The sequence below is a fragment of the Catharus ustulatus genome, chromosome 3, assembly GCF_009819885.2.
Source record: "Catharus ustulatus isolate bCatUst1 chromosome 3, bCatUst1.pri.v2, whole genome shotgun sequence".
NCBI lineage: Eukaryota > Metazoa > Chordata > Aves > Passeriformes > Turdidae > Catharus > Catharus ustulatus.
Genome location: NC_046223.1, coordinates 1,267,701 through 1,287,791, shown reverse-complemented (window position 1 = coordinate 1,287,791; position 20,091 = coordinate 1,267,701). Strand labels below are relative to the sequence as shown.

The 20,091-nt window shown below is 42.4% G+C and overlaps 1 protein-coding gene across 18 annotated transcripts in view; it reads left to right on the top strand.

The window, feature by feature from the left end:
• The first annotated feature begins 420 nt into the window (after window positions 1-420).
• Window positions 421-20,091, top strand: part of CCDC88A (coiled-coil domain containing 88A) — a 60,624-nt gene continuing 40,953 nt past the window's right edge. For all 18 annotated transcript variants that reach the window (XM_033053887.1, XM_033053895.1, XM_033053894.1 and 15 more), the window contains exons 1-5: window positions 421-528; window positions 1,055-1,428; window positions 1,535-1,635; window positions 14,351-14,459; window positions 17,660-17,729. In XM_033053887.1, the coding sequence (XP_032909778.1) occupies window positions 1,366-1,428; window positions 1,535-1,635; window positions 14,351-14,459; window positions 17,660-17,729 (343 nt within the window). In that variant the 5' untranslated portion in view covers window positions 421-528; window positions 1,055-1,365. The remainder of the gene's footprint in view (window positions 529-1,054; window positions 1,429-1,534; window positions 1,636-14,350; window positions 14,460-17,659; window positions 17,730-20,091) is intronic.

Genomic DNA, 20,091 nt, shown 5'->3' with positions numbered 1-20,091 from the left:
GAGTTTTCCCCTCACGGACACCTTTATTCTCCTAAGGGAAATGGAGAATACCCCTCCCGCGCTGAGTTTTCCCCTCACGGGCATCTTTTATTCCACAAGAAGGGAACGGAAGAGCAGCTCCCTGACGGGAGCACCTCTGTTTCGCCCAGAAGGGGGATTGGAAGAGCAAGATCATCCCTCGGGGGCACCTTTATTCCCGGAGCGGGGCAGGAATGGGGTTGTCTCTCCCTCCCTCTCTCCCTTTTCCCCTCACACCCAAGGCCGAGCGGTGCCCGCAGCCGCAGCTCGAGCGCGCGCGCGCGCGCCGGGCGCGAGCCCTGCAGCGGTTCGGGGCGCGGCCCCGCCCCTTCTCCCCGCGCCGCCATCCGCGAGCGGCGGCGGAGGGATACCCGGCTGCGGGCGGGCGGAGGGATCCGCGGCGGAGCCGGCCCCCGGGCAGGGAGAGCGGGAGGCAGGCGGGGAGGGAAGGAGGACGAAGGACGAGCAGGGGGGCGAGCGATGCGGCGCGGCCGCGCTGGCTGAGGCGAGGTGGCCCCGCAGTTGGGGAGGACGAGGGTGGGGAGCGGAGCTGGTGCCGCGGGAGAGGTGGCGGAGCGGCTGGAGAGCAGCTGGGGAGGGGTCGGGGGGCGCTCCGGGAGCGGCGAGGGGAGAGCGGAGCCTGAGGGGAGCGGCCAGCGCGGGGGAAGGGCGAGGCTGCGGGGCCGGGCGGCGTGTGCCGCTCCTGCCGCTCTCTGGCGTCGTAGTTTAGTGGAAAAGGGAAGGGATAGAAAAGGGAACTGATTTAAAATAGCCCCCGATCCCGCCGGCGGCGTTGCGGGGGGGCAGCGGGGCTGGGTGCAGCCGCAGCCCGGGGTTTGGCTGCCCGAGGGGCGGGGGTCGCTGCCCTCGCTGCTCCGCTCGCCCGGGCTCGGGGCTTTTTTTGTGGGGAAGGGGCAGGATGAGCTTGCGGAGTTTGCCTGGAATTTCTCCTTCCTTTCTCAGGCGCTGCCGCTGCTGAAGCAGATTTTTCCTTCCTCTCTCTCTTTTTTTTTTTTTTTTTTTTTGTCTGATGCAGAATCCCAGTAGCTAGGCAGCCTCCCTCTTTTCTTTCCTTCCTTCCTTCCACCCCTTCGCTATGTAGGGAGAGGCATCAATGGAAAGGCTGAAATACGCGTAGATGGACTTTCAGATGCATTTTTTGTTGAAAGAGGAAGATAAATCCCGCTTGCCAGTGCACTGACTTTTGTTGCTGTTGCATCGTAAAAATGGGGTTCACTCACTCCAGCTGAACCCTCGGAGCGTTCCGGAGAGTTGCTGCAGTGAAGGACTTACCTTTAATTCTTTGCATCAGAGGAGCTGCATTGATGTTAACCATTTTTCTGTAAAATGGAGAACGAGATCTTCACACCCCTTCTGGAGCAGTTCATGTCGAGCCCTCTTGTCACCTGGGTAAGCGTTCATTTTCCCCCCGCACATTCTCTGGGCTCATTGTTCCAGGGGAGCCTTGCGGCAGGGGAGCGAGGTGGAGCCGGTGTCACCGCTGCTTCTGTTCCAGGTGAAGACATTCGGGCCGCTGGCTGGAGGGAGCGGGACCAACCTGGAGGAATATGTGGCGCTGGTGGATGGAGTGTATCTGAACGAAGTCATGCTGCAAATGTGAGTGTGGGCAAGCGCTGCCTTGGGGGGATTTTTTTTTGTTTCTCTTTATTTTTCTTTTTCTGCCTTATGAAAAGCCCTTTTCCCCCTCTCTCCGTATTGGCCTTGGTGAATTACTTTCATTTGTGCGTGACACGGTCATGTGGGGAGTCAAGAGGAGGCTTGGGATGGTGGCAGATCCCGGCTCTGCACAGCTGAATGTCCAAGCAGTGTATTTGCAGGATGTATAGTGTGATGCAGCCTGAATCATCGTTGTAGAAATTACTGGAAAATGGGATGACTGTAAATTGTTCCCCAGATTTCCACTGAGAGGCATAAAAAAGGTTCATCCTGCTGTAAGTCATGCTCATAAAGAAAATTTTGAATAAATTTGCTTGGCTAATAAGGTTCTAATCCATATCTCGGTGCACGTGACGTGCAACTTAAGGATGGCATGCAACTCACACAGGATTCACTGAGCACAGGGACTGCCCTTAAACTCCTTCCTCTTCATTTTCCACACTCCCAAATTAGAGTGGAGAACAGTTGAGCAGTGAAGCTGATGCTTTAATTGTGAGTGCAGAGTGTTTTCTGAGAAGAACCGTTTTTGCATGGGTTTTTAAACTGTTTGTTGAGAACTCTGGTTGTCAGAAGAAATCCTTTACAGTGGCTCTCTGTTAATCATAATTTTGACTGGAATGTTGCCCACTACTGTCATGCTGGGGAGTAACACTTGTCAGGTGTCTAGTGATATAATCATAAAAGTGTTACTAGTGCAAAAATTTCTGCATACTTTTTTTTTTTTAATTTTCTGTGTAGGTATGGAAAGCTTTGGGTTTATGGCTGGCTGGGTGCATCCATCAGTGCATGAGCAGCTTGTGTTGGCAGCTGTTCCTCAGGAACACTGCTCAGGGCATCCTCTTGCTCTGCTTACAGCTTTTATTCATATTTAGTGCTTTAAAAGTTTTTACCCTTGGTGTTCAGCGTGTGGAACTAATCTGTGTCAAAAGAGCAACACTTTACCACATGTAAGTGTGAATTCACAGCTTTCTGAAACCAGTATTTTCTTTGTCACCAAATTCTGTATAACTAAGACTCCCAAGTATTTACCTCTAATATTCTAATGTTGAAAAACATGGAAAACTTGGTTTTTGAAAAAAAAAATTCACTTGATATGTAGAGCTTCTATGGGATAAAAAAGTTGGACAACTGGAAGGCAAATTTAGCATCGGAACAAGGTGATTTTGAAGAATATAGTCTTAAACTTTTTTCAGTCAATTTTCTAATGCTGAGTATAAATTGATACCTGAGGCATGTGTGTAAAATGGAAAACTGGAGAACTGGAGAAGGAACATTGCCATGCCTAAGGCACTGTGTGTTGAATTTGGCTGTGACTTTGTGCATCCTTGACCCCATGCCATGATTACTGTGCTTAGGAAGATTGGAGATGTACATTTAAAAAAATAATAGTTTGGTATCCAGAACAGTGAGAACTACCTCAAACTGGAGGAGCACTGGTGTACAAATAAAATTAATTTTAGAAATATGTCACCACACTGGCAGGCCTTTTGGAAACTGAGTTTGTATCATGGCTGGTTACTGCTCAGAATTGCCTCTTAGAACTCTGTTCACATTTTGGGAAAGTTCAGTTTGTTTTGGGTTTTGTGCCAGGATTGAAATAGGGGAAAAATTGTTTCATGTTTTGCAGTGTGGTCCTGTCTGTGGTGAAGTCACTGTGGAAACCTGTGCTAACTTTTAGTCCTGCTCACTTTGAATATCCACCTATTAAGCAAATGTCTTAATTTGCAAAAAAACACTTCAAAGGTCTGGCTCTAACTGATCATCAATACAGATTATTTCCAGTGTTTTCCATTTTTATTTCTCTTTTATTTCCCTTTCATTCTTTACTACCCTGTATTGAGGAAATGTGGCAGAAAAATTTATCATGTGACTTCAAAAGAAAAGTGTTTTTCTTCAGAGTGTTGGGGTTGGGGAATTGTTTTTGGTTGTTTGTTTTGGTTTTTTTTTAAAACTCAGTGACTTCACATGAAAACTAGAGGTCTGTGGTTAGGAGCTGTGGCAGTGGGGGCTTTAGAGGTGCTGTGGTCCTGCTGCACATTTACTTTAATACTTGCTTTATTCTTGCCAAATGTTGAAAAAACAAATTCTGACCATAAAAAGTGAGTGTTAATATTGGATTAGGCATGGTTTGTAAACTGTTACTCAGTCAAAAAAAAGAAAAAGTGGCTTTGTTAGCTAGAGAAGGTTTTTTGTTGAGTCAGAAAAGAGTTAATCCATCATCTGCAAGTGAGATGTCCAGCATTTGTTTCTCCCTGTGCTTGTCTGGATCAAACTTTATTTTGTACAGGTGTAGTGATTCAGACAGGGAAGAGAGGTGTCAGCACTGGAATGGTTGCAGGATGCTGGTGGTGCTGAGATTGTGGCATTTATCAGCACTCAGTTTGTTAGTACCTGATCCATGAGGGAGTTCATTGCATTCCTTGTACTTTTTTTTTGCCTTTGGGTGTTTCATGTGAAAATTGCACAGATTCTGTTCAGTGTTCAGTTAGACCTGAAAGGCTTGCTGGAATCATTAGTTTTTAAATTTTATTTTTAATTAAGGAGAGTCCCAGTGTTTATAGTATTAGCTCCTAACTTGAGAGAATGTCTCTAATTTCCTGTTTAAATTTAGGTCCCGTTCTTCAGAAGTATCTGGTTACTTACCTTCTGCTGGGATCAGTCAGTATCTGATGCTTGTGGATAGAAACCCATCTGTCTTTCTAAATCTGAGCCTTTATCTTGGTGCTCTTTGATACAAAAAAGGGGTCATGCTTCTTGGAAATAAATCAGAGCAAGAGAGATGGCTGCAATGGTGTTGTGCCATGGCAGGGAGGTGGAGGGCATGCCAGGAATGCTTCATACCTTCACTGCACCTCTGGATCTTAATGTTACTAAAATTATCTTTGTGAAGTGCTCCCAGGCTTGAGTGGAATCTGTTGTGTGTGGGACTGAAATCAGTGAACCAGTGTAATTCAATGGATTAGTCACCTGTTGCACACCCAAGTACAACTGCAGTAAAATAATACTCAGTTGTCCTGGAGATGTTTTTCCAGAACCTGATTAACATCACCTCAGGGGTTTTTTTAATAGTCTTAGCACTGTGCTGTTTATAAACTCCTCTGATCCCAAAGAATTGCAGTATTTTTACAGAAACACTCTTTTTCTGAGTGGTATTTATTTTCATTTTTGATAGGTCTTGTTCTCTGATACTTGTTAACTGAATTCCAATAGGATTGGGTAAGAAATGATGAAAGTCTTGTAGCATGAGCTGTGGTTCCCAAACTGACAAGAGTCTTGCTGGTTCCTTTGAATAAAATGAGACAGCTGCAAGTAGTTACAAGATGGGGGCTTTCATTGCATTTACCACCACCATTAATATTTGGTCAAGCAACAAAGACTTGAAACAGCATTTTAGCTCTAATTGTTTTAGTTTACTGTGCTTTGTATTTGTGGAAATAAATCTGCTTTAAAGGAACTCTTGGACCCAGGCTGTGTGCAGAGTTGGTGATGTACAGAACCAAACTCTGGAACTGAGTTAATTTAATCCACTGTCTGGAAAGCCTGGCTGCTTTCATCCCAGTGTACCCTTTCTAACTTTGGTCTTAATTACCTAAATTAAGTGAGACTTTCCATATCAGTCTTTGCATCCAGACATGCTGAAAACTACTTCAAAGATGAAGTCTTTATTCTTCTCCTGGGTTTTTGCCCTTTACCATTCTCCCAGCGTTTTTCACTGGCTGAATCCACTCGCAGGCCTTTCACACCATCAGATTTTCCAGGTGGACTGGCTGCCTGTTTCCTCCCAGCACGCTGGTGGTGTGTGCCTAGAATGTGGACAGCTTCCTTGGCTGCTGTTCTGAGCTCTCAGCCCTCAGTTGGGAGCTTTTTTTCCAAGCAGCTGAGCTTGCCAGCCCATACTCCTGGCTTGCCTATATCTTCTTTCCCTGAAAACTGGACTGGGTGTGCAGTGCTGGAGCCAGCTGCCTGGCTCTGGGAAAGAGTGCAGCAACAGCCACTCAATCCAATTAACTCCTTCTTGGGAAGGCCAGGGAGGGAGAGAGAGGCAGCTTCAGCCAGGCCTGGCTGGGTGGGGAAATGGAAAAGACTTGGGAGGAAAAGGAAATCAGTGATTTTGGCAGCAGAAGTAGGAACATATGTTTTAGGAAAAAAAGGTCAGCTATTAAGTCCACACCTTTATCACTTCATGGTATGGATTCACACTTCCCAGATGTGCTCTGTCAGGTTTTCCACAGGTGCAAGGTGTCACTTGGACTTTGGGAGAGTTGCTGCTCCCAAGAGGAGTTCTGCAGCAGCAGGGCTGAGATTTTTCTTCAGGATTTTTCTTCACTTTTTTTTTTTGTGAAGAGGCAAATTCTTTAATAAGTGGTCCAGCACATTGTGCACCAGGAGTGTTAGAATTAAACCCTTTGGATTAGAGAAAAGGAAAAGGTAGTGTAATGGTGAATAATTTTACACCACCAGCCTGCAGTGAGCTCTGAGCTTCTTTCCTCCTTCCTTCATGTGCCATCTTGGTTATTTTTCTTTGACTCTGTCCCCTTATTTCTTTTGGTAGCCTGCTACTGACCCCATCCTTACTCTAGGCTGGTACAGTGGGCCAGGGAATAAAAACTGAATTAAAAACTATTTTTAATACATACAGAGGTTTCTGTTAAACCTGTCAACCTGTTCCATAAATAGTCATCTTAGATCTAATATCAAAATAACTTGTCTCAGCATTGAAAGCATTCTGGCAAGGAAAGAACAAACATTCACTCTGGCTTTGCAGTTTCTTTTTCAGAGAATTTAGCATTTCACATTCTCCATGCTGTCTCAAAGCACTCTGTGAGAATAAGAGCAGCAGTGAAATCCAGAGTTTGAAGTTGGCTACAGACACCTGGCTGATCAGCTTGTACCCTTCAGTGGCAGGATTTGCTTCAGATTTAATGGCTGCTCTGGGGATCTCTCCACCAGAACTTTTGCAAAGTGCTGCTGTGCTCTGATCTGTCTTGTAAAAACCAGCCTAGTTAACTGAATTTGGGTACTGAATCAAGCTCATCCTATGCCAAATTTGAGATTTACTTCTAGATTTTCCTCATTTGTTTCTTCTGTTAGGAAGGGACTTTGGAGTTTTGTGTCTTTCATATATTCCTCTTATTTTTGATTCCCCCTCTTTTTTTTTTTTCCCTCTGAGCTAAATAGCAATTTGTTGCCTTCCTTGTCTTTCATAATGCACCACTTTTCCCTAGGTAGCAATTATTTAGGGACCAAGACATTTTTCCAAGATGCTACTTTGTTGGAGCACATGACTCCAGTGGTCAAAGATCATTTGGGAATAGCTGTGTGAGTCTCTGTGTTTGTTTACTTGGTTTTAGAGTCCAGTCTTTACCCTGAAGATGCTCCAGAGGCATGTTTGCAAAATGCCTCTCTTCCCTTTCATGGGATTAATTGATTCCTAAGCTTTGAATTGAAGCCAGGCTACTGCTTGACCCAAGCAAAAATTGTCTGATGTTGTATTTTGGGATGGGGAATTGTAAGGGATGAACTCATAAATGTGCCTGTTGTATTCCTGGCCATTGAGTACTGCACATTTAGAGACACTGCAATACTTGCTTCCTTTCCTGTAGTGGCAGAAGACAGTCCACTTAGGTTTGTGGCAGAATTTGATCTTGGTTTAAGCTTCAGGGGAATATTTGCTCTAGTTTTTCCTCTGTGTGGTATCTTTGTTTTTCTTAAATAAGCCCCTGAGCAAAGAGTGTCTGCTGGAATTTCCTGGTAGCTTGGGAATACACTTGCTGTATATTTGGAGTATTGTGTGTGCTGGGCAAAACCAGACTGCAGATACTAGGAGATGTTTGAGAGAATGCAAACCAATGTCACATTGCCACTAGTCTAAAAATGGGTGTAGAGAAAGATGAAAATGTGTATTTTATTAATAACAATTTACTTATAGAGAGCTTGTTTCCATTCATGAGAAAGGAAGTTATCTACAGTTTCAACCAAAAGTATTTTGTGGAAATCTGTGTGGTGCTATTTTCCCAACTGAGGGCCTTTCTAGTCTCTGAAACTGCAATATTGGTGTAGCTTTGGTGCCATCTCACTTGACTGATCACACATCAGTGTTTCCTGTTGTTATTAGTGCTGAGAACTGAGATGTTTACCTGTGGTCAGACTGTTGTGACTCTGAAGCAAGAATTAATTTCTTTTGAGAATCTGTAGCTTCAGCCAGGTTTAAAGTCAAGAGTAAAACGAGTGAACGTTTCTCCAAGTCTTTCAAAGGAGAAATAATTTTTGGTAGTGCTGTGATTATCAAATAAAGCAAAGTACATGCTGCTGTGGTGCTGTCAGAATAGAAGACAAAAACTTGTACTTAAAACTTTCAAGAGGACTTTATAAGCTTGAATAAAAGACTGCATAAATGCATGTTCCTTTTAAATCCTCCATAGTAATTTTCCCTTATATTAATATTTTAAATGTCTTAGAAATCACGTTAGCTGCACAAATGTCATTTGCTCAGGGCAATAAGTGTTTATTGTCTTCTGTGAGCTGCTTCCTGGCAGTGATGACAACTTGCTGTGGCCCTCTTCTGCTTCTTTTATATTTGATATTTGTTCCAAACTAATACCTGCATGTTTGCAGTTATTTTTTTTTGTACTGCAGGTTTCCCAACTGCGCACTGTGAAAACATTTCCTGGCTGCAGTGCCCTGGGATGTTTGGTGCCAAGTCATGCTGCACCTTGTGATGCAGATCTGGCAGTGCTTGTTTGTGGAGCTGAGGGTGCTGCTGGCCCAGGATTGCCAAGTCAAGGTGTTCTTAACTGCTCTGTTAATTGGCACCTGGACTGAATGGGTCTTGAAAATTTGGGAAGCGTGTTGGCTCTGAGAGGGGAAAATAGCAAGCTGTGCTTGAAGTAGAAATTAAAACTTCAGACTCCATGATGCTTGTGGCATGTCCATCCTCTTGCTTTCCTGCACACTCTTGCATCCATTTGGGTTTAGTTTAATTTGGAGAATTGTGTGGTGCAAGTACTACAGCAGTTTGATTCTCCCTTTTCAAATGATATTTCCTGCTAAGCCAACCAAGCAAACCATCAAGATGTCCCTTGAAAGACATGCAGATTTGTTTGGTGTGTGTTTGTCAGACTTTCTGGTTCTCATATGTTTTTCCTCATTTAAAAAATTTTGTTTGTTGATGATTTTGTAGGAATTCTCAAATGTTTAATACCTACGTGTATTTATTTTGTGTGTTAAGTGTTCTGTGCTGCTCTGAATCCTAGATTTTCCTTTCTGTGAGTGACACTTGTTAATTTGGTGGCTGCCAGGTTACCTAGAGGCTGCTCCACATTCATTGGTTTGTTGTGGGGAGCTCACCCATCTTGCTTGGTGCAGTCAGCAGTGACTCACTAGGTCCAATTTTTGGCAGAAAGCTTAATTATTTTTTTACACTCTGTGAGGAATAAATGAAAGATCAGTCAGCAGAACCTGTTGAATGTTTTGCCTGGCTGGTGGCACATTCCCATGTCAAGCTGGGAGTGTGGGGATGTGAGGGGATGTCATTTCACACAGAGGTTGTGATGTGCAGCAGAGAGCAGGGAGGCTCAGGGTTGTTGAGCAGGACACAGCTCTTGCAGCAGCTGCAGCTCCTGTGTCTGCATCTGCTCAGTATCCACGGAAATGTTCTTGGCTGGGCTCCCTGGGATCCCACCAGCCACTCTGTTTGGGTTAGGCCACTTGGTCGTGGTTTGGTTGTTTTTTATTTTTAAGTAGGCACAGGGCTTCAGCCTCCTAGCAGTTTATGATGTTGGACACAATCCTAGGAAGTGGGGTTTTGTGCAAGGGCCAAGACTTTGGATGTGAGGCTTGCTTCCTAAAGCTCGCACGGTCACCAGGCAGGAGAGGTTGGGTGCAGCTGCTGGGCTTGTGGCACTCACAGGCACTCCTTGCTGAGTGAGACTTAGCAGTGTCCTTACATTAATACTGATTCTGTGGCAAAGGGTATCTTCAGATATTTGAGGAGGTATCTGCAGAACTGCATGACCATTTCAGCTGTTGTTGCTCAGTCTTGAGGGTAGAAATACAGGTGTTGGCCAATCTTTAAGCAGTTTGAAGATTGCCCATTTTTCTCCAGGTTTGTTTTGACTTTTTATTGTTTTCTCAGTAAAAGGACACTTGGATTAAATCCCTTTGTAAAACATGTTTTGAGCATGCTTGTTAGTATATAATGAAGATGCTGCTTTATTAGTTGAAGTCTATCCCAAAATTCTGTTATCAGTAATTACTGAGATGTTTGACAGGTACCAAGAGTGAACCTCAGCATTCCAGCTTAGAGTACTTTGCAGAAAATAAACTTCATTGATCTACACAAGTGAATGCTGTGCTGCTGTAAGCCATTTCACTGAACTCACCAAACACATTCAAACAATGGTATATTTCAAATTAGGGTGTGTTATGATACCAGACTTAATCATTAAGTACCATCAAGGAACAGATGGCAAGGGAGGACACAACTGGTTTGCAGTCTGCATAGATTTAAGCACCAGGCCATTAAGCTATCACATTCCCATTTCTGATAGATTTTGGTCAATGAAAAATTAAAGACACATAATCCCTGATTATATGAAGTCTCAATCTGTGATTCATGACACTGGTAGTATTTCAAAATCACTGAAGTTCTCTCTGTAATCAGGAGTTTTAAACTAATGCATTATTGGGCTGGATGCTCCTGCCTGCTTTTATTGCTATTGAAATTAATGCATCTTGTCATAAGTAGGTTGCTCTTAAATGTAAAATTGCTTAAGGGTATCTTTTACTGCTCTGCTTCCTATCGACTTCTAGACAGATTTGCCCTATTTTGCTGGGCTGGTTGCCACTGAAGCAGCTCAGTATCCCCACCTCATAAAAGGAGCAGTTCAGAGCATGGATGGCCTTCAAAATGTTTCTAGTAGCCACCAGAATCTTAGGGTTTTAAAAAGCTGCTCTTAAAAGCTGTGTCTTAACCTGGTTCCAAAATGGACCTTTTTATCTTCAAAATTATTGAATTTGCATCCTGTGTTTCCACCAGTTTATTTCAGTGTCACTGGACCTAATGTATTCTGATAAACAGAATTGTTTTGCATTAATAAAAATATAATCATTATAAACATTGTACTGGTCATAAAAATTCAACAGTTCTGCATAATGGTCCGAGTACTTCATTAAAATCTTCACTAAATTAGTTTTCAAGAACTGTAAATGAGTTTAAAGATGCTCTTAGAAGGTTTTGGCAGTTCAAGTTTAGAATTTTATCTTTCTGTATGAAGAACAGTTGCACATCAGGCTTCATGCTTAGTGAAAAACATTAGTATGCCATGACTTGGACCAACCTGAAAAATTAAATTCTGCAAACAACATAAAATGGAAATGTGTAGCCAACATCCTGCTATATAATTTCCTCTTTGAGAGGGGCAAATAAAGACATCAATAGTTAAGATGATGAACTCTATTGACTAAATAAATAATATTTCAAATGCTGTTTAGTGCACTTGAGAAAACGAGAGCTGGTTATCAGTACTGGAAGTGAAGGTGGGTTTAGTTATTTTTTGAAATAAGGAATCTCCTGTTCAAGGACCTAATTGTGATCCTTTCATAGCAGTGGTGTGAGGAAGGATCTGTCAGGTCTGTGCTTTGCTGTTCCATACACAGAGCTGACAGCTGTGACACAACCTGAAAGGTAGAAATAAATCAGTGACTGTACCAGCACAGAGTCACTTGGTGGAAGAACCCCTTGCTTTCCAACATTTATTTTAATTTTAGTAGGCAGCCTACAAACAGTCTGTGTTTATAATCATTTAATGACATAATGTGGTTAGAAAGATCTCAATTACTGCAGCACAGAGGTGAAGTCCTGTTTGCACTGGAGGTGTTGAGAGCAGGCTGTCACTCTGGGAAGCAGTGGGAACAATTCTCTGTCCAGGTCACTCATCCTAGTCATGGCTAGCATGTATTAACTGAGAGTGTCAAAGACAGCTGAAGAATAATGAGCCCAGAGGACATTCATTACCAAAAAAAACCCCAGAAAAAGGAATTTACTACTAAATTATTGAGGGTGCATGTTTAATTAAATTAAAAATGATTGGTAGAGATTAGTAGTGTTAGTGCTGATATCTCACTACCTTGCTTTTATTGAAACTTAAAGACAGGGAGTAAAGTTCTTTTTTTTGTTTTAAGTTCTGCTGAAAAATGTTAAAGGAACTTGGGGTTTGGGGTTTCTGTTGGACCCTTTACCATCATCTTCTAGGAAAGTTTAAAATCACTAAAAAAATTTTTTTCTGTGCACCAGGTTGTCCCAAGCTGACATTCTGATTTTTAACTGCTGATCATCTGCTCTAGCAGAGCATCTTGAAACTGGACAGTGGAGTTTTTCCAAGTGGTAAAAATGCAATTCAGAGCACATCTGTGGCCCAAGTTTTCCCAGCAGAAATTCACAACCTCAGTAAACTGCTTCCTGCAATTTAAGCCAACAACAAAAAAACAAACCCAAACAAAAAAACCTCCCCAATTTTCTGTTTTAAGCTGCAGGAATGAATCATTTTGGCAGTAAGCAGGTCAGTTTGTCTTAGAGGGAGGTGAGCTTGTGAAAGCAGCCCAAGCCTTCCCTGGTGTCAGGAAGATCCAGTGCTGTGCAAACATTGAAGTTTTTGTTCATCCAGGATCAAGCTCAATATCCTATCCTCTCCTTTGGGAAGGAGAGAATGGAAATCTTGAGCTTTTGTGACGTTTGTGTTTTGAGTTCTTACGGTGGCACGCTAATTTTGGTGTGGATGCTAAAAATAAGAGCTGGCACAATAGCCAGGAATCCCCTGTGCCCTGTTTTGAGTGCTCTGAAGGGAGATCTGAAATGTGTGGCTGTAGAAATGCTGCTGAAGATGATGAAAAAGCCCAGAGATAATCCCATGGTCATTAAGATTAAAGATGAAGATTAAGGGCCCAAATCGGCCTTTTGGAGATATGTATGCAGAAATAGGAGACTTCAGCTGATCTCTGTAGGTCAGCAGGATTTATTGTGGATTTTCTCTTCTGATTTTAACAAATTTGAATGAAATCAGTGTGGAAAAAAGTCCAGTTCTGTGCATCTGCAGAGCAGAATTATTTTTAGCCCATTTAGTTGCTTGTAAAGCTACAGGTTGGCTGAACTAATAAACCCAAGGTCACATCTTAGTCACATGGTTTGGCTAATATGTTCTGAAATGCATTTTAATTGTTAGGAATATTTTTAGGAACGTGGTGATGAGCATTTAGGAATGAGGCAATTACCCCTGTCCTAATTTTCCTAGATTTATAATAATGAATACAGATAAAAGATGCTGTGCCTACTACTTTTCTGTTAAAGATGTCTGTGTTGGAGGTGCAGTTTTTTATATGACCTGACTTCCTTTCCCAGCAGTGGCTTTTTCTGTTATTTCTATTTGTGTTTGCAGGCCAGGAAATGCTGGTAGCACTAAACTGAAGAAAAGACATAAATATATCTTTAAAAAAAATCTAATATGCTAAAGGTTAAGCTGTAAAATAAAGTTTGTGTAGGTAACTTATATATAAGTGAAAAATATGTAATTTTTGTACAGGGAGTGTATGAAACTACCAGTTAAAGGGACAAATTGCATCAGAGGAAGTCATGATAACACAATGTTCAGGTCATTTTTTTTCTATAGCAAATGACTTCTCTTTCTGCATTTGATTCTGACTCTAATCCTTTGCCTGAGTTATTGAACTCCATTACTTTTGCACTTTACCAGGATCATTCTCCATTGCCATAGTACTTTTTGAAGCTTGTTTTTCGGGTTTTTTTTTCCTCCCAAAGTTTGCCAGTGGCTGTTGTGGAGAGTGTATTCTGTATTCCATTGTTTAAATCATTAATGACAACGTTGAATAAAACCAGAGCCAGCAGACACACATCCCTGCAGGGAGAAGTTGGGAGTTTGTTTGTGAGTGCAGCATCCCAGCCAGCTCTCATTTATCTGATAATAATAATATCATTAAACACTGCAGTAATGCCATTAAATATCAAAAGTTTCATTGTGCAGCTGTATCAAGAATCTGTGAAAATGGGAAACTTCACATTCTTTGATTTCTGAGAGTGTTATGGGGGGTGCTTTGATTCTGGATGGTTTTCCATGAGAAATCCCAATGAATGCATGGTGGTGTCATGCTGTCTGTCCTGTGTGTGTTAGGAGGTATTGAAAAAGGGTGACTCATCTGCATTTCCTCAGATCCTTTCTGCTTTGTGAAGGAAAAAGTGATTGATTTCCTCTCTGAAGCCAAGACAAACCAGAGAAAAATCTGGTAGTATGTGATAGTACCTGACAAAAACTCCAATAATAATCCCTTTGTTGGCACATTTCAACAACCTGTAAATATATTTTAAAATCTGTAACTATGTTTATATTTATAGTTTAGAGTGTGTTAACATGATGTGTTTCATATTCATCATTCTAAAAGTTAAAAATGACATTTTGTTCCTCGTGGTAGTGAAATACCAACACAGAGCCACAAGAACTTTCCTGTCAGGCCCATTTCCTGGGAATTGTGGTGGGTGCTCCCAGTTTGAGGCTGGCTGACTGTGTCAGGGACACATTTCAAGCTCTTTTCTGAAAGATTAATGTTCAATGTGTTTCATGTAATATTTTTTCTTTTCTTTTTGCAGCAATCCAAAGTCTGCTAATCAGAGGATAAACAAAAAAGTCAACAATGATGCATCATTAAGGATTCAAAATTTGTCTGTTTTGGTGAAACAAATAAAAACTTACTATCAGGTCAGTAACTGTTTGTTGTGTTGTGTTTTGCCTGGAATGATTTCTAAATTTTGTTCTGTAGTTATGGCTTTAAGGGAAACAGGAATAAGATCAACAAGAGATACTTTTATGGATGATTGTTTATCTGTGTGGTCAAATGTTTTATCATTATGAAGTTGGTATAAAGTTGTATGAAATTATGGGTTGGTATTTGCTGAGTTGAAGCAAGTTTTGTACCAGTGAGAGAGATTATTGCATGTGCACTTAGTCTTGTAAGTGGAATTGTTGTTAGAAAAACATGATGAAGTTCACTGGGCTTAGAATTACTCTGGGAATTTGCAGTGAGGATCTAAGTCAGAGCTGTGATAGAAGTTCTGAACTGAAGTTTGGTGCAGTAGGAGCTGGTCCTGTGCCTGCTGGATGCTGAGCTGGATGGGGTGTTGGACACCTGGACACTGCAGCTGTCACCAGTGTCCCTTCAGTGGGACTTCTAGGAGAGCCCAGACGTGGCAGAAAACCTTTGCTCTCCTCTGCCCACACCTCCTGGCCAGCCTGTGCTGAAATCTGTGTCCACACCTAGTGTGTACTTCCCAAAACTGAGATTGCAGTGAGAATTCAGCGCCCTGAGCAACCACAGAACCTTTTCCCAGCACTTCCCACCCTTCTGTCCTTGGCAGCCACTGCTCATGGATATATGTGCTGCCTGCTGGGGCCCTTGTGCTTTTCCTTTTCCTAATGGAGGTCATTTTCCAGCAGGCATTAGTGCTCCACAACTGGTGCAGCAGAAGGCACAAGCACGGACAGGATTGATCTTTATTGGCACACAAAGCATTCCCTGTCCTCATGGTATCAGCAGGCAGAATTGCTGGCATTTAGCTACCTTTGGATGGTTCTGGATTGTGGATGTTGCTCCAAACTTTTGTGATAGAAATTAGTTTATTGGAGCTTTTTCAAATGAAAAAAACCTACTGTTTTTGAAGATATGGTTAAACCAGTCACCATGCCTTTAATAGTCCAAGCTATATTGAACTGCCCTTTAAATGTTTTTTACACTTTCCCCTTTGAATCTTAGATCCTTTGAATCTAAAATTGCTTTTTCCATGTGCAGATATTCACTCCCTCCAGAGCTTTGTGCTTTGTGGTAGTTAAAGTGTTAAAGGATGGGCTGTTTCACACGGGGGTCAGCTGAGTTCCTGTCACCTGTGAAATTCCCCAGGGCAGGAAAGCTGGGGCTTGATGGATGCCTTGGAATCAAAGTGAGAGGTTGGGGTGAGCCTCACAGCCCAGTGCTCCTGAAAGCTCAGTGCCTGGGGCTGTTCCCTGGGGATCCCAGGGGAGGGGACAGCAGAGCACTCACTGTACCCACACAGGATTGTGCTCGCTCTTGGAGTCACTGAGAAATGTGGGAATTGGGAAATTTTAGCGCTGGATGGTTCCACGTGGTTTTACAACATCTGTGGAAAACCTTCTCTCAGCTGAGTCTGAAATCACATCAGTGCTGTGGATTTACTTCTTCAAAAACCTGCACTGGTAAAATAGAATATTCAAAATTAAGGTCTTATGTAGATTAGTAATTTTTTTTTGTTGTTCCTGCATCATCTTGGTTATTCTCTGGAATTGCAGTTCAGGTCCTGAACCAGTAATTTGAGTGTGTACGTTTTTTGGCTGTGTAAAAGCATGGAACTGTCCTCAGCAATTACTTCAGGACAAGTGATTCTAAGTTTTTGGTGGGCTCTAGAGGTTTAATCCAGTGAGCAGATTGGACTGGGGATGTGGAAATCTCCAGTGAAATAAATACTGGTGAGCTGTAAAAGAGCAAGCCAAGCCAGTGCTGAGGTTAACCCCGAGTGACAGCAAAGGTGTCACACATCTCTGGGGCAAGGCAGAGGTGCTGGAAGGAAACAGGTGATCCTGCCCATTCAGCACACACATACTCTGCTTTGATACATGATCAGCTTTGTGAGAGACCAAAAAAACACCCCCAAAAAGCCACTCTGAAAATGTGGTTTTCTTGCATAGTAGCTGTCGATACTCGTTGAATTCATGATATTTTGTCTGTTTTATATTGATTTAAAACATCCTTTATTTAAAAATCATCTTTATCAAAGTCTGAGAAATATAGGGGTCACAGCTGGTTGAATTTCATGACATTTGAGGAGGTCAAAGCTCCTTATTTCTCTTAGGTGTGTCCAGAGGGAATGCATATTTTTCAGTCTACCATTAACCAATTCTGATATCATTTTGATGTTGTATATTAACTGGTGGGAACTTTTAAGTATAGCTGTAGCTGATAATTTCTGCAGGTGTTTTTCAAGAAATATTTGGGTTATTTTTCCAATTTGACCTAAAGTAGATGTGTGTTAGGTTGTTGCTGGAGATGTGACACCTGATGTGTGCCTTGGGCTCTTCTGGAACATCTTTCTGTTGAGTAGGAGTGTTTTATATAGAAATGGATCTGTCACTGTGGAAAAACAAAAGGCCTGGCTATAGGATGGCATCTGCTGGGAATAAACATCTGGGAACAGGAGAAAGGCTATTCTGCTTCAGGAGAATTAGGCTCTGTCTAGACTGGGGATTTGACCCGATTACAACCATCACAGGAGCTCCACTGCTGGAATCCATGGAGCAGAGGGGCAGAGCTGCTGCCTGGTGTGTGCCACTTCCAAGCTCACATTCCATGGCATTGTGCACACAGGGGTTTGTACCTTTTATATTCACAGCTGGCCTGGTGGCACTGCAGCAAAAACCCCTGGAATTTTCACATCCACGTTTTGGTGAGGCCAAAGAAACTGTGACATAAAGAAAATTGGGTTTTATTGCAGTAGAAATGCACCTCAGAGCCAATAAAATCAATATGTATCAATAAGTTAGTCAGGGAAACGTGAACATAATAAATTTAAAGGGTTTTGCTGCACTCTGAGACATGGGATCTCTTTGGCTTAAGATCCCTAAGCCAGCTCATTGCCACGAGAGGATTTTGCTGTGTGAGGGGATTGTGCAAACCAGTAAAACAAAGCTTCTGTAGAAACAACTCAGATTTGTCAGTTTGTTGTTTGTTTTTTAATTAGAATGCAAATAGTTTAGTATTGCATGAATTGTGTGCATGAAGAATATTAAAACTGTTTAATTCATACTGATTTCTTTTCAATGGCTGTTGGTATTTGATGTTTGCTTTCATTCAGTACATATGATGTAAATAATATTTTAATTAACTTTTATAGGAGACTTTGCAGCAGCTGATCATGATGTCTTTGCCAAATGTGCTAATAATTGGCAAAAATCCTTTTTCTGGTAAGTTTATTTTTGGCTAAGATGAAATTGTATACCTGTGTGATAATTTATGTTCTTTCACTGCAAATAAAGTTCCTGTAGGGTTGAGCCTGTCAACAGAAGATTTTGTAAATACTTTGTCACATAAGTGGTTGAGTAATGATGTAATAATGATTTTCTTTGTCCACACAAGGGATCCACACTCTAAAAAATGTGTTCTGTCCCAGCCTCAGCCCTGGCTCTCGCTAGGATTTATAGTGAGTGCATTTCCCAGCAGCCAGTGAACCACTGATGGCACAAATTAAAGTTTCATGTGCTCCCAGCTACTGCACCTTCAACTTCCTTTACCTGTGTCACTGCTGAAGGAATTGGCAGCTCAGTGCATCTCACTTGATCCAGCTCCTGATCCTTGTTTCTCCTTCCCCCACACTCTCCTGCTTCTCTTGCATCCTTACCTGAAAAATATTGCAATGACCTTCTTGTTTTCTCCCCTGAACTGACACTGTCTTCTCCATGCTCCCACCTTCTCTGCTTCCAGCTCTGAGAGTTGCAATTTTCCCACCAAGAAAATTAGCCTGTGTGGAGCCAGCAGACTGTGCACAGCCACTTGGGAATCTCTGCACCATGCTCTCAATTCCAGAAGCACGGAGCAGACACACCTGGCCTGCATGGAGCCGCTGTGGATTGGGCAGAATTTATTTCCTTGGGTCTAGTGTGGCCTAGGTGTTCTCCTGACGTTCTGCCACCTCAGCAGAGAGGTCAGGAACTGCTCTACCAGGCTGTGTAGCTTCCCCTGGCTGTTTTGATTTCTTCTCTGCCGCCCTTCCGTGTCTGTGGGACAGGGGGTTCCTCATGAGCCAGAAGAACCATCTGTGTTTCCTCACTTCCCAGCCCCAGGCCTCATAACATTGGTATTTGCCATTTCCATACCCCATCTCTGTAGGTACCTTGCTTGAATTCTTTTGGGTTTTACTTTCTGCTTTTGAATATTGCTGCTTTTGCTTCCGAGGTCACAGCTTTATTTCAGTTTTTATATGTGCAGCTGCTGTCATATGCACCAAGAAGTGTGAATGTGGTCTCTTCCTTTCCAAAAGAACAGAATGCATCCTGCTTTTATAATTTTGATTCCAGACTTTCTTGCCTCCATGGACTTGCCTAGAAACCAGAGTTACTGGAAAAACAGATTTTTAAAAACCCCAGGTCATAGTATTGTTTTGTAGTGACATTTTTTTTTATTCTGTTCAAGATGCTGAGAGAAAATGTCTTAACAATATTGTGTATAAGATGACATTTTATTGAAAATGCACTATCATACCCCAGAGAGATAATGCTGCATTCAGTTGTATACATTCAGTTTTATGGTCTGGTCATTTTTAAAGAAGTGTCTTTGTCTTTTGGGATCTGTGGTTTGGCAGCTCTGCTGATGTGTGCTTTGCTGTTCTGTGGGGCTTTTGTTGGATTTGTGAAAAAATTTGGACTCTCCTGTAGTGGAGCCCTCACATTAAAAAAAAAATGTTGTGTTTGGACAACATTCTTGAAGGTGTTTCAGCTCAGTCACAGAGTTGGGTCTGAACTAGAATCTTTTGGTTTCTGTCCAGAACCTTTCCCCTCTGAAAGTGAGGACTGCTCTTGCTGTGTCAGCTTGGAAAAAGATCTCATCCCTGCATGGATTTTTAAGCTTTTTTTGGGCAGGTGCAGGGAAATAAAACCTCAGTGACCTTTGGAGACACTTGCTGTGTAAATCTGGTTGCATGGAGGCAAGCCCCAGAGTAAAAATCAATTCCCTGATAAAGACTTGGATTTGGTCCACTGAAACTTAGGCTGGAGGTGTGATTTTTCACAGCTTTTCCCCTTTGCTCTTGAGGAATGATTAGCAGAGAAATCCCAGAAGATGCCAAATTGCAGATGGCAGGAGCAGGTACCAGAGGGCAGTTAGCTCATGGAGGAAAATGCAGGGAGAAGGCTGGAGTTGAGGTTTGCTAAAGCAGGGATTTTGTCAGGAAATATTTCCTCAACTGATTGGCAGGAAGGCAGTTGGAGGAGAAAACTGGAGCCTGTGACTGTAAATGTTAAATTAAATTACAGAGGGATAATGATGAGGCAAAGGGGAAGGGGAAAGATGAAAGCAAGTTTATATTCCTCAGGGAGCAAGGCATGGGAGGATGGAAACCTGCAGAGGGTGTGAAAGTCTGGGATAAGGGTAAAAGATCCAAAAAAATCAGCACAGGGCAGGGACAAAGTTCAGCAGCAGGTTGAAAGGTGTAGAAGAGAATTGGAAGAGAATTGTGTATTTGTGTTTCTGCTGGAGGAAAAGAAAAAAACAAGATGAGGGAAGCTGAAGTGGCTCAGTATTTTGACCTGTTCTTCAGGGAATGTGGGGAAG